At 26.9% G+C, this 13,615-nt stretch overlaps 1 protein-coding gene across 1 annotated transcript; it reads right to left on the reverse strand.

The window, feature by feature from the left end:
- LOC109335213 lies at positions 8,867 to 10,913 on the reverse strand. The gene is made up of 2 exons (XM_019571326.1): positions 10,505 to 10,913; positions 8,867 to 9,246 (listed from the first exon to the last, which is right to left on the reverse strand). Exons 1-2 carry the CDS (start codon positions 10,882 to 10,884, stop codon positions 9,135 to 9,137), a joined length of 492 nt encoding a protein of 163 aa, XP_019426871.1. The 5' UTR covers positions 10,885 to 10,913; the 3' UTR covers positions 8,867 to 9,134.

The raw sequence follows: 13,615 nt of genomic DNA on the forward strand, positions 1-13,615 counted from the left end.
ATCCTACAAAATGTCTCACTTAATGTGATTGATTGAAGAAATATATTCAAGTTAAAAGTTTTATAATTAAGTGATTTTTTAACTATGTAATTCATATTCCTAGCAGATTTTCAAATGGGATCTACATCAAAATTATTTTGTGAGGATTTTCACTCCAACTTTCATTTTCACCCAAAATATGCAAGCAATGTTATCTATTTTTAAAGGATAATCATTGCACTCATCAAATCATTTTCTTCTCCCTAAGTTAAAATATAAAATGGACAGTTCAGTACAACAACGTTTCATTCGGTGGAATTTGGGAATAATAGATATATTCAGTCTTACCTAACATGCAAAGAAACTATTTATAGGATTTAATCTCGAAGTTACTAAGCAACAACCTTATCGTCATTCTTATTCAAGAAAAGTTTTAATTTAGGTAGAAATAAAAGTTTGAATTAGTTCAAAATTATGTTTTATTGGACGAATTTTGTTTTGTGTAATGTCATTCTTATAAAGCTGAAAATTGGCATAGATCTCATGTTGATGTTTTCTACTTAACGTGGATCTCGTGTTTTTTATTATAAGCTAAATCAAAACTTTTGTAAAATGTGAGTGGGTCAAGATGATTTTAACCTAATTTTGACCATCATTCACGGACATAGTTGAAAATTATATTATATTTTAGATTTTAATTTAGTATTCTAATAAAATAAAACGTCAATTTAATTTAATCGTTCATTAAAGTTTGTCAATTTCATCATTTTATTATGAGGAAAAAATGTATATACTGATACTGTAAAAGTTTTATACATTATTAGTCCATTATTAATTATTCATTTTTTATCATTATTAATTTTTAAAAAAAATAATATAAATGAACCGTAAATAATACCAAAATTTGTAAGAGATTTCATTTCATCTTGGTCATTCAAGAATATAAATTGAACCTAAAAGACTCCTGACTATTTTCTTCAAGTGAATAAGTACAAATTTAACAATGGAAAATGAATCATTAAGGAATTTGATATATTTCTGTGTAAATCTAATACTAACTTGACATTTTATTTTATTAAAAAAAACTATATTACAATCTGAAAATAAGATAAAAAAAGTTTTTTTAGTCGATATTAAAGATGTTAATAAAATTTTAACTTAAATATTGTCACGATATTTTCTCATTTTTTGGGTAAGAAATTAATCGTTTTTAGGGTGTATGATTGCACTTTCTAATAAATATTGATCTCAAGAATCAAACATTTAATCTTTTAATTATCTTAAAAATCTATGAAGTCTTATATTACTAAACCATCATCTTGTTAATGGATTTTGAACTTTGCTATTTGTTTAAACGCATATAGTCATGATAATATAGAGAAAATGTGTTACATGTGTTAACGTTTCTTATTTTTTAGGGCCTATGACTAAAGAGAAGAAATCAAAGAACTACACATCATAAAATAAGAGGAGTTTCGTTCGAGTGGTGATCATATCCATTAATGGAGAGACAAGTATCATATAATAATATATAAAAGTAACATATAATAACACTTTTATCTCTTTGTTTAATATGAAATCACATTTTTACTATTAAAAACATGTGTAAAAACAATTACTTATATCTTCGTTAATGGAGATGATCCTTGTTCATTTCAAGCTGAGCTTTTATTTGTATATCATGCTTCAAAACTGTAAAGGTGCAATATATCATATAAAGACAATAAATGGATTTTACTTTTCCACCTTTCAGAGTTATGAAACCATTTATCAAATTTTATACTAAGATGATTGTAACATTCCACTATCAATAGATAATATTGTTTATCCATTTAATCTATCTTCCAATATTTGATGTCAAATAGGATTTAAATAAATTTAATCATAAAAAACATTTTTAGAAAAAGAAATAGACTGAAGAGGCTATAGAATACAAACAAATTTGAAAGAGAGTAATTAAACATTAGTTAACAAAGTTTGGGATAAGTAAAAGGATTTCTCTAATATAATTTAATAATGGTAGGACTATAAGGAAAGTTATAGCATAACTTAAGTATAAACTTGAGAATTAATAGCTTTATTATATTACCAATAATTTATTTACAGTAACATAACAGGCACAAAAGACTAAAACGAATAACACAATATTATTGATCACTTAATAACTGATCAAATTTATAATCTGATTTTTTTGGGCACATATTTTTTAAAGGAAAAAGGTTTATTAAATTTGAATATTTTTTTTAAATAACTTTTCTTTAAGAAATATCTAATTTCATGCCTCAAATTGAGGCCATGAGTTTGTCACAACCCTACCCTTGATTCGGACCAAAACATTTCTTATAAGAGAAAAAGGTTTATATTTACGTTTATCAAAAAATATATAATTTTCTTAATGTTAATTCAAAAATGAAGTATTATTTTTCTTTGACTCGCTCAGTAAAAGCTTTGTTGTTTCATCTATCCTTCACAAAAAGAATTTTTATTATATTTTATAAATGATAAATTTATTTTCTTACAAGTGCACTTTCATTCTCACTAATATAGTACGAGAACAAAATATATGCAAGTATATTAGTTTTTTTACCTCCACCAACATAGACTTATACTCATATATTATTCGTCCAAAACCAAGGGTGTTGGTTCAAATGGTCCATGTTTGATTTCCCTTAAGTAAGGTTTTGGTTTTGAGTTTTGTGGATGGAAAAATGTCTGCTGAGAGAGTTAACCCAACATACATGTGGATGTTCCCGACTCGGACATGATTATCTACGGTGCGAGGATATACATGGGAAATAAAAAAATACTCAATTAATCAAACCAACCCACTAGAGTCCAATATGATGGTTGAGTTAGGTTAGAATATCAGGTATAAATGTGATGAAACTCAAAGGGAAAAAATGGATTATAAAGCAAACCCTTCTTTCTTTCCATTTCATCATATAAATATATGAATTGTTTTTCTATAACTTGCAAGAGTGACACGTAGATGATAATATATATTCCAAGTGACGGAGTTAAAGAATTTGGAAAATGAGTCCACTTCTATATTAAGAATAATATCCATAATCAAAGTAATGAAATGCAAGAGGATTTCAACTTGTTAAAAAATTTAATATATAGTAGATAAAGTCTCACTTATTTAGCTAAGAAATATCTTTATTTTAGAGGAGTACGTCTTGTACCAGAACTATTTATCAAGGGGGCTAAAAATTAACAAATATTATTGTATGGGAATGCCAAATTAAATTTCATATATTTTTCTAAAAATAGAAAAATATGGATATATATGAAAAAAATATTATTGTCCCTTAAGAAAATAATTTTTCATTTTGATTCCATACAATATAATTTTTTTATTTTCATCCTTAACGTTAGTTAGATTTCGTTAAGCAATAGCATGATATTATACATAAATGACATATGCCACCATATGAAAATAGATTATCCTTAGGATCTAAAATCAATATAATTTCATTTTATAAAGACTAATAATGTGTTTGAGCATAAAATAAATATACCTTATACGTGCAGAAAACAAACATAACCTGAATGTCAAAATGTTTGATTGATATAATAAAATATTTATTGACATGATTTTGCAATCTTCATTCTCAATCCGCCACATCCGAATGATGAGTACACATCCGTTGTCTCACACTGTATATTATTTTATGTTTCATAGATATGTGATTGGTCATAAAAAATATATTTAGGCTAAAATTTAATTATTAAATATTTTTCTAACCAATAATAAACTCATGATACATGAAGTAGCACAAAGTGTGAGATAGTAGATGTGCTCCCCGAAATATAATGATGTGAAGATAAGCTTAACTATGGGAGCCACATGCAACGTGACAAAGTGCTTCAATTCTTTTGTGATATATAACTCATCTTCATCAACGGTTCACATTTATATGCCTCTTCACCACCTTCAAAGGACACCTTATCAAGTTGGAAATTTCTGATCTACCTTGTATCTTCAAATGTATGATTCAAAACATGAAGATTTAGATGTTCAAAAAATAATAATGTCTATATTCTTAGTCAATCACATTTTAACAAATCACGTTTTAATAAGCAATATAAAAATATGATTTAATATGTATATATTGACAATGTAAGTATTTTTATTCTGTCGGTAAATCATCCACCATTTATATGTTAATCATCATTGACTCTCAAATAAAAATAATACAAATCAACAGTGAATAATATGTTGAGAGCGTAAAAACTTTATATCAGCGATGCACAGATTTTAAACTCGTGAAAATATTAGTTTCATAACATTTATTTTTAATAAAGTGTTACTTTTTAATTCGACTGAGATACAAATAAAAACATTAAATAAAACAAATGATCTCTATTTGATTTGTATTTTTATAGGAGAAAAATGTTAGAGTAGGAAGTGATATGATATGAATATGGATTTAATATATATACTGACATGACAATGTAGCTATTTTTATACTGTCAATAAATCATTTACTATTAATTTATTAACCACGATTGACTATCAAACCATATTAATATAAACCAATGGTGGATGATATGCTGACAATGTAAAAAAATTTACATTGACAATGCATAGATTTTAAACTATATGAATATTACACAAGAAAATATTATATACACCAAATGTATAAGAATATTTATACTGCCAACATAATATCTATTATTGATGTTTAATTATAAATAAATATAATATAGATGATATATCACTTATGTAAAAATAATATTATAATAATATATATATTAATCCATATAGAGTAAATGAAAGACATATAAAAAATAGGTAAAAAGTGGTGTAGAATATTTTACAAGAATTTCATCACTCTTTCTAGAAAGTTGTCGACCCCACGTGATTAGTTTAGCTTTCAGATTTGATTTCCTTCAATCAGGAATATAATAGAAAGCAAAAGATAAAATATATTAAAGTAGAGAAATATTAATCGGGAAATTTAGTCTATTGATTTTAAGAATTTAAGATTCAAAAACACAAAATGTGCATTGAAATGTGTGATGTATTCAATTAGTGATAATTCAAACCTTGTCTTTTTCAATGAAGTTTTTTATTTAAGACTTTCATAAGCAATGGACTTAAATACTTGTTAACGAAATTCATTGATATGAAGCTCCTTTAGTTTATAAAAAATAATAAACTCCCCATTAATTAATTAAAATATATAGAAAACTTATATAAGGCTAAATAATTTTTTATGTTAATTCACATATTTAAAAGAACATTTTCCATTGATAAGTAATACCAATAACAAATAGTGATTAGTGAACTTAAAAAATTTAAGTTATTAAGTTATCAAGCACATAGATAAACTTATGGGTAGGGATGACAACAAGGTGGAATAGGCATGTGTAGTACGGTAGTACCTTTCCATATCCATACTTGTACAATTTACGGGTACCCACACGGATAACGGGTATTTCGTGGGTACCAAACAGGTTTTTTATATTTAAACATATATTTATATATTTTTTAATAATCAATATATAATATAATTATTATATGAATAGTAAAATTTATGTATATGTTAAATTTATAATTATATTTCAATCACTAAAGTTTATTATAAAATAATAATAAATAGATAATAATATAATTATAAAATAATAAAAAGTGTAATATATAAATTATTTAATTAAAAATTAAATTTATAAATATGCATTCTCATCTGTAAACTATTTTTATGAGTACTTGTGAATATTTTAGCGAATACTCATCCTTGTGGGAAGTTATTATAGTTTAACTGCTTCAAGTTCAAATACTTGAAAATGCAGTTACATTCAACACAAGTATATAGGAAATTTTTTGTCAAACACAAACACAAGTATTATGTAAAATTGTCTCCCATTAAAAATACGTTGTTATTGGAAAACAAAAGAATTGTGCTGAGTAAAATTATTAATACAATATAATTGGAGTATGGTATATCCTTATACGAAATACTCCTACATCACAAAAATATCATATACCATTTATTAATTTCATTAATAAATAAAATATCATTTTATAATATATGTTATTTTGTTTTATGTGAAAAAATATATCATTTTCCCATAATATGATACATGTTAATCAGCCGGCTATTGTATTAGTCGATCATTGAAAAATGGGCATTAAAAAGTGATACATTCAATAATATGAAAATTCAAGAATTGTATTTTAATAATATATATGTGGTAATATAATTCATAAAGTATTAACGTTTATTAAAAATTGAATAAATTATATTGAAATAGTTAAGTGAAATTATATAAATTTCTTTTACATTTTTTATACCAACAAAAATTTCTCTTTTATTTTTTATACTCACTACCCATGTATGAGAAATAAATATGATATTTTAAAAATGATGATAAATGTAATTAAGTTAATTAAAATATGATATTTTATAGAGACAAGTCCAAATAATACAAGAGTTAGTACATTTTCATTATTTTTTGTTCATTACAAAATACATCAATAATTCTAATGAAATATTGTTTAAATCGCTCTTATACTATATTGTGATGAACATAAAATAACGAAAATGTATTGACTCATACTATTTGGACTTGTTTGGACAATATACCATATTTTGTTTAACTTAATTACATTTGTTACCGTTTTTTGTTTAAAAGATCACACGTATTTAACATGCAGGGATAGTGAGTATAATATATGTATATAAATTAGAGGGATTTTTGTATGGGTAAAAAAATGGATGAAAGATTTTTATAATTTTACTAAAACTCAAGATATTTAAATGTAATTTACTTTTAAAAATTTAGTAACTATATGCAGGAGGATTGAATAATGGAAGGTTTTTTTGTACTACCCTTGATATCTTTTAACATTTTTGGGTAAGGAACTAATCCCTTTCGAGATTAGTGATTACCCCTTCCAACAAATTTCACTCACAAGAATCAAACTTTCGACTTTGAAAATTCAGTGAGGCCTTACACTACTAGACCAAAATATTATGGGTAATAATGTAAATTTTATTGTCAATAAGAAAAACCGTTTTGCTTATAAAAAGGAAAACGTTTTTTTTTCCCTTTTTGCTTATAAGAAGAGGTTAATGTAACCAATAATGCTTTATGAAGCATTAGCATGTCCCATATGGCAGGATCTATCACTGAAGTTTTTACGCAAGGCCTCAAATTTGGCTAATGTTCCTAAAGATATGAAACACCTAGAAACTCATATGAACCAACCATTATATTCAGCACAACCACAATTATGTTCTTCGTCCAAGTTCACCATTGAAAATGAGTCATTTTTCGTCTTATTTTGCAACAATAAGCTAAATAAATATTATTCTTAAAGTTGTGAGTCAACATTAAAAAGTGGAAAAAGTTTGTTACTAGAAAGAAATATAAATGTGAGTAGGTTTGTGGGGTTTATTTAAGAACAAAAATAGAGTTGCATCATTGGAGTTGATTTTGACATGAGTTGCTTAAATTGTTGGAAAGTGTAAACAAATATAAAATAATCAGCGTGACTCATTTAAGAATGAAAAATGTTTTGCACCATTGTGATGCTCTAAATAAACTATCTAATAACTAAAATTAGGATGGGCAATTTGAGTCACTACATCAACATAATATTTGTAATGTATAATGTTCGTCTAAATTAAGACAGCTATAGGCTCGTCCTTAATAAAAAAATGTATGAAATAGTGAGATTCCAATATATTATTTTTAAAAATCAAAAGAAAGAAAATCCAAATACTTAAAAAATAAAATAAAAATTACACATACTCAAATAAAATAAAATTAACAATCTTATATCACGTTTTTTAAAGTACACGTAATTAGGTATCAAATCAAATAAGCACAATAATAATAACTAAATTTTTATCTCATTAGATAGAATTAGCTCTATAAATTGAATGATGTAATAATACTCTATCATAAATCATGTTTATTGATAAAACATTACTATTCTCCTTAAAGAATGAATTAGTTTGTTGATTATGTATGAATAAGTTTAAGCCTTTTGGTTAGTTAGGGAAGTTTCTTAACTAATTACCATATATAGTAATTTGTGAACTCTTTTATTTCATTCCATTCAATTCAACCAAGATGTCTTCATACATTTCCAATTTACCATGTTACAATAATTGTCTGCTACCATCAAACACTGAAAGAATGTAAAAAGAGTAAATAAGTTTTTTCAATTATTTTATAAAATAAATAGGACAAATATCCATCCATAAATTAATAAATATCCACCGTCCCGTAAAGTGTGCTACTTCAGTATCACTTCTTATGATTAATTAAAAAATATATATTAAAGTTGAAAATTTGATAATTAAGTATTTTTCTGACTAATCACATCAAATGATATATACAGTGACACACATTTTGGAACTGAAGATATTGCTCCCTAAAATTTCCAACATACCATGCTTCATGACAAGCTTTTTTTGGTCACATGGGTAACCTAGTCCTAGATGCTGGAAACATGTTCAGTACCATCTTGAATACCCTTTGTCTATTCAGCTTGATAGCTCCATTGTGGTCAAGAATTTGAGTAAGAAAAGACCAGTTTCCCAATAAAAGTACCAAATTATATTCAAATATTATCATTATGCATAGATAGTTAAGAACTACAATATATCTTCCACTCAAAGTATGATAAAAACAAGCATGAAAAGAGATCATGGAGATTATTAAGGTAAAAGAAAGGCGGCGAAGTGCATTTCCGCAATTTTCGTAGCAAGTTTTTGCAGACCGATAATAGCCCGTAACTGCATTCATAGTAACACAGTAACAGGTACAAGAATATACTCCAAACAAATGCAAAAAAGAGTCATACTTAGTAAATGGTTACTAGAGACACAACCAAGAATACATTGTAGTATTATATAATTCTTCTTCATTTCCATGCCAGTTCTGTAACTATTACATGTGTGGTAAACTACGCGCACAAAAAAGGACTTCAAATTGATGAGACAGAGAGATGCAAGATTTCAGAGAACTAATGGCGTAAGATGTACAAACAGAACAGATTACATCGTATGAAATGAAACATTGATTGAAAATGTACTATGTCCAAGGAACACATTTTACTTAACAAAAATTACCTGCAAGAAAAAGCCTCTAAAGTTATATGTAAAGAATCCTACACAGTTTATAGTATCGGGTGGTTAAATCGCAGTGTCTCCTTCAGGTAGATCCCAGTTATCGTCGTCGTCATCATCTCCCTTCTTAGTTGGGAAACCATCCTTGTTTGGCACCGCAGTTCTTTGAAAAGGGCGCCTACAAATGACGTATCAAATAATCAATGTTAATGGAATTATCTAACTAATAAGAGCATGCCCATCTCTACTTCCATCGACACATACGAAAATCTTGTAAGTCATTGAGTAGAAGTTTCACTTGACATGCGAATAAATAGCAGAAGAATTTCACAACATAAACCCAACCACACGAAAATTAGACAGCGCAAAGCTCCATAACAACATTGAGAATGAACAGCTTAGCCCCGTAACCATTTCACCCAATCAAATCCCTAACTTTCTAGTTTATGCATAGACTTGACATTAGATGAAATTAATAATTACTGAATTTCAAAAAAGCACCTAACATGTAGTGAAACAAAAATCATTGACCAAACCGTGGATGTGGAGAAGAAAATTTCATTATTCCTCCTATTACAAACAAGATTACGCAACTGCAGTTATCACTTCCATTCCATCTTATACTCTCCTAAAAATTCCAACCTTGCAGTTTTGCACATGATCCCATAAATGCTGTCCATTTTCAATAACCAACTCATACTCAACCATTTAACATGGTTTCAAAATCTGGTTGAGGTTACTTTGAGTTTATCGCTTGCAACTGCGGTTGATAGAAATGGACCAGAATAACCGAGAAATATGGTGGTATTTATTAATAATAACACTATGATTTCAGAACTCTCTTCCTCTCGACTATACGAATTTGAAAGTATCCAGTATCCACAACACACTAGCCTTAATATTCTCTGTCTCCACTTATAACATCCTAACTAATTAACTAACTTAACAGCTTCGACGCCAATAAGGCCAAACTAACTGAAGCTGGTCAAAGACTACAAAGACCACAATATTGCACCCCAGGCTGTTACGAACCGCAATTTAAAACCTGTCAACTAAACAATAACACAACAAACCTCACATATGACTTGCACTCTCAAACAAGGTTTTAAATCTACACCCAGGATCATTACAGACATTAAGGTTTTGGGAGTCATCAATTATAACTGCAATCAGCCACATTTATCCGATACATAAAGGTATCGAGAGTTTTAGTTAAGGTTCCATCTCAACACCAATTGACCAGAGAATAGTCCAACAAATATTTAAACAACCATTCCCGAGACAACGATGTGAGACTTACTTCTCGACATCGTGATAGCTATTTAAAACCTTGCAATCAAAATCCATACAACATGAATAACAATCACAACAATTTATCCAAAACATTAATCCATTTAATGAAGAAAGCTTAACAAAAAAACGAATTAATTATTCACCATTTGCGATTACGTCTAGAAGCTTCACGAGCCTTACGCTTCTTCTTATCATGCTTATTCTCATAGTACCTTCTCCTCTTACACTCTTGTATAACACCAGCTTTCATAACTTCTCTCCTGAACCTATTCAACAACCTCTCTTCAGTTTCATCATCTCCCACCACAACCTGAACATTATACGCTGATTTAAACAACATCATGTTCGAATACGCAAGTGAGGGATTCATCACAGAGGATGAGTGATGAGATAAAGAAGAGATTTTTTGAAATGGGGTTGATGAAAAAGGGAAATTGAGATTGTTGGGTGGTGGTGGAATAGAGGGTTGTTTTGTGGGTATGATGAGAGAGAGAAGGTTGGAGAAGGTTGATGAAGAAGCCATGGATGATGAAGTGTAGTGAGAAAAGAAAGGTAATTTGAACAATGAATGAATCAATAAATGTAATGATTTGGGCCTCTTCTGTGTTTTTATTGGGCTTTTTAATTTTCTACCCAATAAGTGTTTGCATCTAGAGAGAGAAAATGAATTATTGTGTTTTATATTTTATTACTGTATCATCTATTATTATGGTTGAATTTTCAAAGAAATTAAAATAAATGAATGATGAATGATATATTATCTGTATATAAATTTTTATACTATTTAATGCATAGATATTACACTCTTGTGTTTATCTCATTTCTTATAATTCATATTAAGATTCTCACACCAACAAGTCTCTATTGATGTAAGATCCTCATTAAATCGTGGAAAGATTAAAAGGTCAAGAGTTAATTTTTAGGAATGACACTTATTGGGAGAGATATGCACTCCAAAATGGATTAGCTATTTATCCATAGGGTGAATGAATACCCATGGTAATACAAAAAAATCAAGATTATGAAGAGTTGTTATTATCTTATTATATATCTATACTATATATAAAGCCAAAACTTGTAATAACTACCACCATGATTCTATTTTCCTATTTTGCCCTTAATATTTTTTTATTTCTAAAGTAAAACTATATAATCATAGATAACTATAATTAATATATCTCACTTTAAGTTGAATATTATAATACATACAACAATTATAATATAAAGTACATCCAATAAAAAAAATTTAAATTCATAAAATAAGAAGGCAAATACAAAGTGTTTGTCAACACGCTAGTAATAATAGAGATAAAAAATATATGTACAAACAGTGTCAGGAATTCTTAAAATGTTACTATGTTATTGATCATTCATATTTAGTTATTATTAAATATAAATAAATAATGAATAATATATTGATTGTTTATAATTTTTATATTTATAATGCGTAAATATTATGTTCTTGGTTTTTAGTTAATTGACATAAATATGTAATTTAAGTGGGATAGAGGAATTGTTGGGTGAAATATTATAAGGATGTAACAATTTTCAAATTCTTAAATCAAAATATAAAAATTTTAAGGGATAAAATTTGGAAGATGAGATGACGGTGGGTCCATGAATTTTATTTTCTTTTACCGCATTTTGCTCAAAGGTTACTTTATGTAAAATAGTAAATATAGATTCTTCAGCATGGTCGTTTTTTCCACATTAGTTGATTTTGATGTGCTAATTGATGAGACATAATTAGATATAATTTTAATACAGAGGATAATTTTTTTTTGTCCCATGGTTAAGTGGGTGACAAGAAAAATGACTTTTAAATTTGTATTCTCCATTATGATGTAATTCTAAAAAATTTCTTTTGTGTTGTCTCGTTTTTGTGTGATGTGTTCGTAATTTTTAGTAAATCAAACACACAAATAATTTAAAAAAATATATTTTACATTGTCTTATTTTATTTATTAAAGCTTGTATAACAGTAAAATGAAAAATATCCGAATATAACTATAAACAAACTTAAACGTTCTATATTTGCATAAAATATATAAAAATAATGATATCTCGTTATCTTGAATATTTCTGTCATGAAAATATTGTTTCTTATAAAAATATTTGTAATGTGTATCAAACATATATAAAAATATAAACTTATAATTTAATTTGTTATAAGAAATTATTAAGCTTTGTCATTCAATAACACTACTTTTAATAATGAAAAACATGTTAATGGTCGCTTAAATTATGAGGGTGGATGCTTTCATGCATTCCTTTTGGTTATTTTTATTCCATTGTTTTATTTTATTAATTGGTCTGTAATCCACTCTACAATGATTATCATATGAATGAGAACATAAAATATATTATCCTTATCTTCTAAAAGGCGAAATTATGAGACTGAAGTCTCTACTTTATTTTAAAGCTTTAATATACAAATTATTATGCAAATGACAAAGTTGAATAAGAAAAGCCAAAATAATAAATAATAGTTTGTCCTCTACACATTTACATCGATATTTTCAGTTCTTCATAGCTTCTATATCATAAATTATGTTAGAGTTTCTAAATTGAATAGCCTTATATCCTTTCACAAAATATAAATGTGTCTCCTTATAAAAAAGTTTTAAGAATAATAAACAATTTATAATCCATATCAAAAGATGCAATATATGTTGGAGTTTTAATTTATAATTATAAATATATCTCTTTTAGCATCATAAACAAGAAAAAATGTTTGCATAATGGTTAGCTTGTGCTTTCTTGATATCAAAACTTCTATTCAAATCCAAGCCTCTTTAGTTTTTCAAAATTGGTAATTTTAATATTCTCAAACCCAAAAAAATATTTGTATTGGTGGATCGAACTCTCTTCCATATAGTTGTAAAAAGAACTCATAAACTACATCCCTAGAGGGATACATCAAATTATATATATATAAAGTTATATATGTATGCGTTTACAAAAATAAAAATATTTTACACCCTAAAAGTCCAATTCTAGGATCAGGTCTTGGTTGGTTGATCTTGGTTCATCCTTCATGTTTTCTCTAGTGAAGAGATTAATCCCAAAAACTAGTATGTAAATTGCAATACCTATGAAAAGTGTAACACCCTAATTATTTTTGTAATAAAAATGATAAGAATACAATTGGTGAGAATTAAAAGTTAACAAATTATAAAGAAAATAACTCTCGAAATATCGTTAAATACTAAATAAAATATATTATAAAGATGCATATAATTTTAATGATAATA

The sequence above is a fragment of the Lupinus angustifolius genome, chromosome LG20, assembly GCF_001865875.1.
Source record: "Lupinus angustifolius cultivar Tanjil chromosome LG20, LupAngTanjil_v1.0, whole genome shotgun sequence".
NCBI classification, from domain to species: domain Eukaryota; kingdom Viridiplantae; phylum Streptophyta; class Magnoliopsida; order Fabales; family Fabaceae; genus Lupinus; species Lupinus angustifolius.

What these genes read in the sequence shown, in the direction of transcription:
- LOC109335213 (XM_019571326.1), bottom strand. Translation starts at nt 10,884, where the DNA reads ATGGCTTCTTCATCAACCTTCTCCAACCTTCTCTCTCTCATCATACCC. An exon ending in TCTAGACGTAATCGCAAATG is followed by an intron (nt 9,247 to 10,504) that starts GTGAATAATTAA and finishes CGTCATTTGTAG; the next exon opens with GCGCCCTTTTCAAAGAACTG.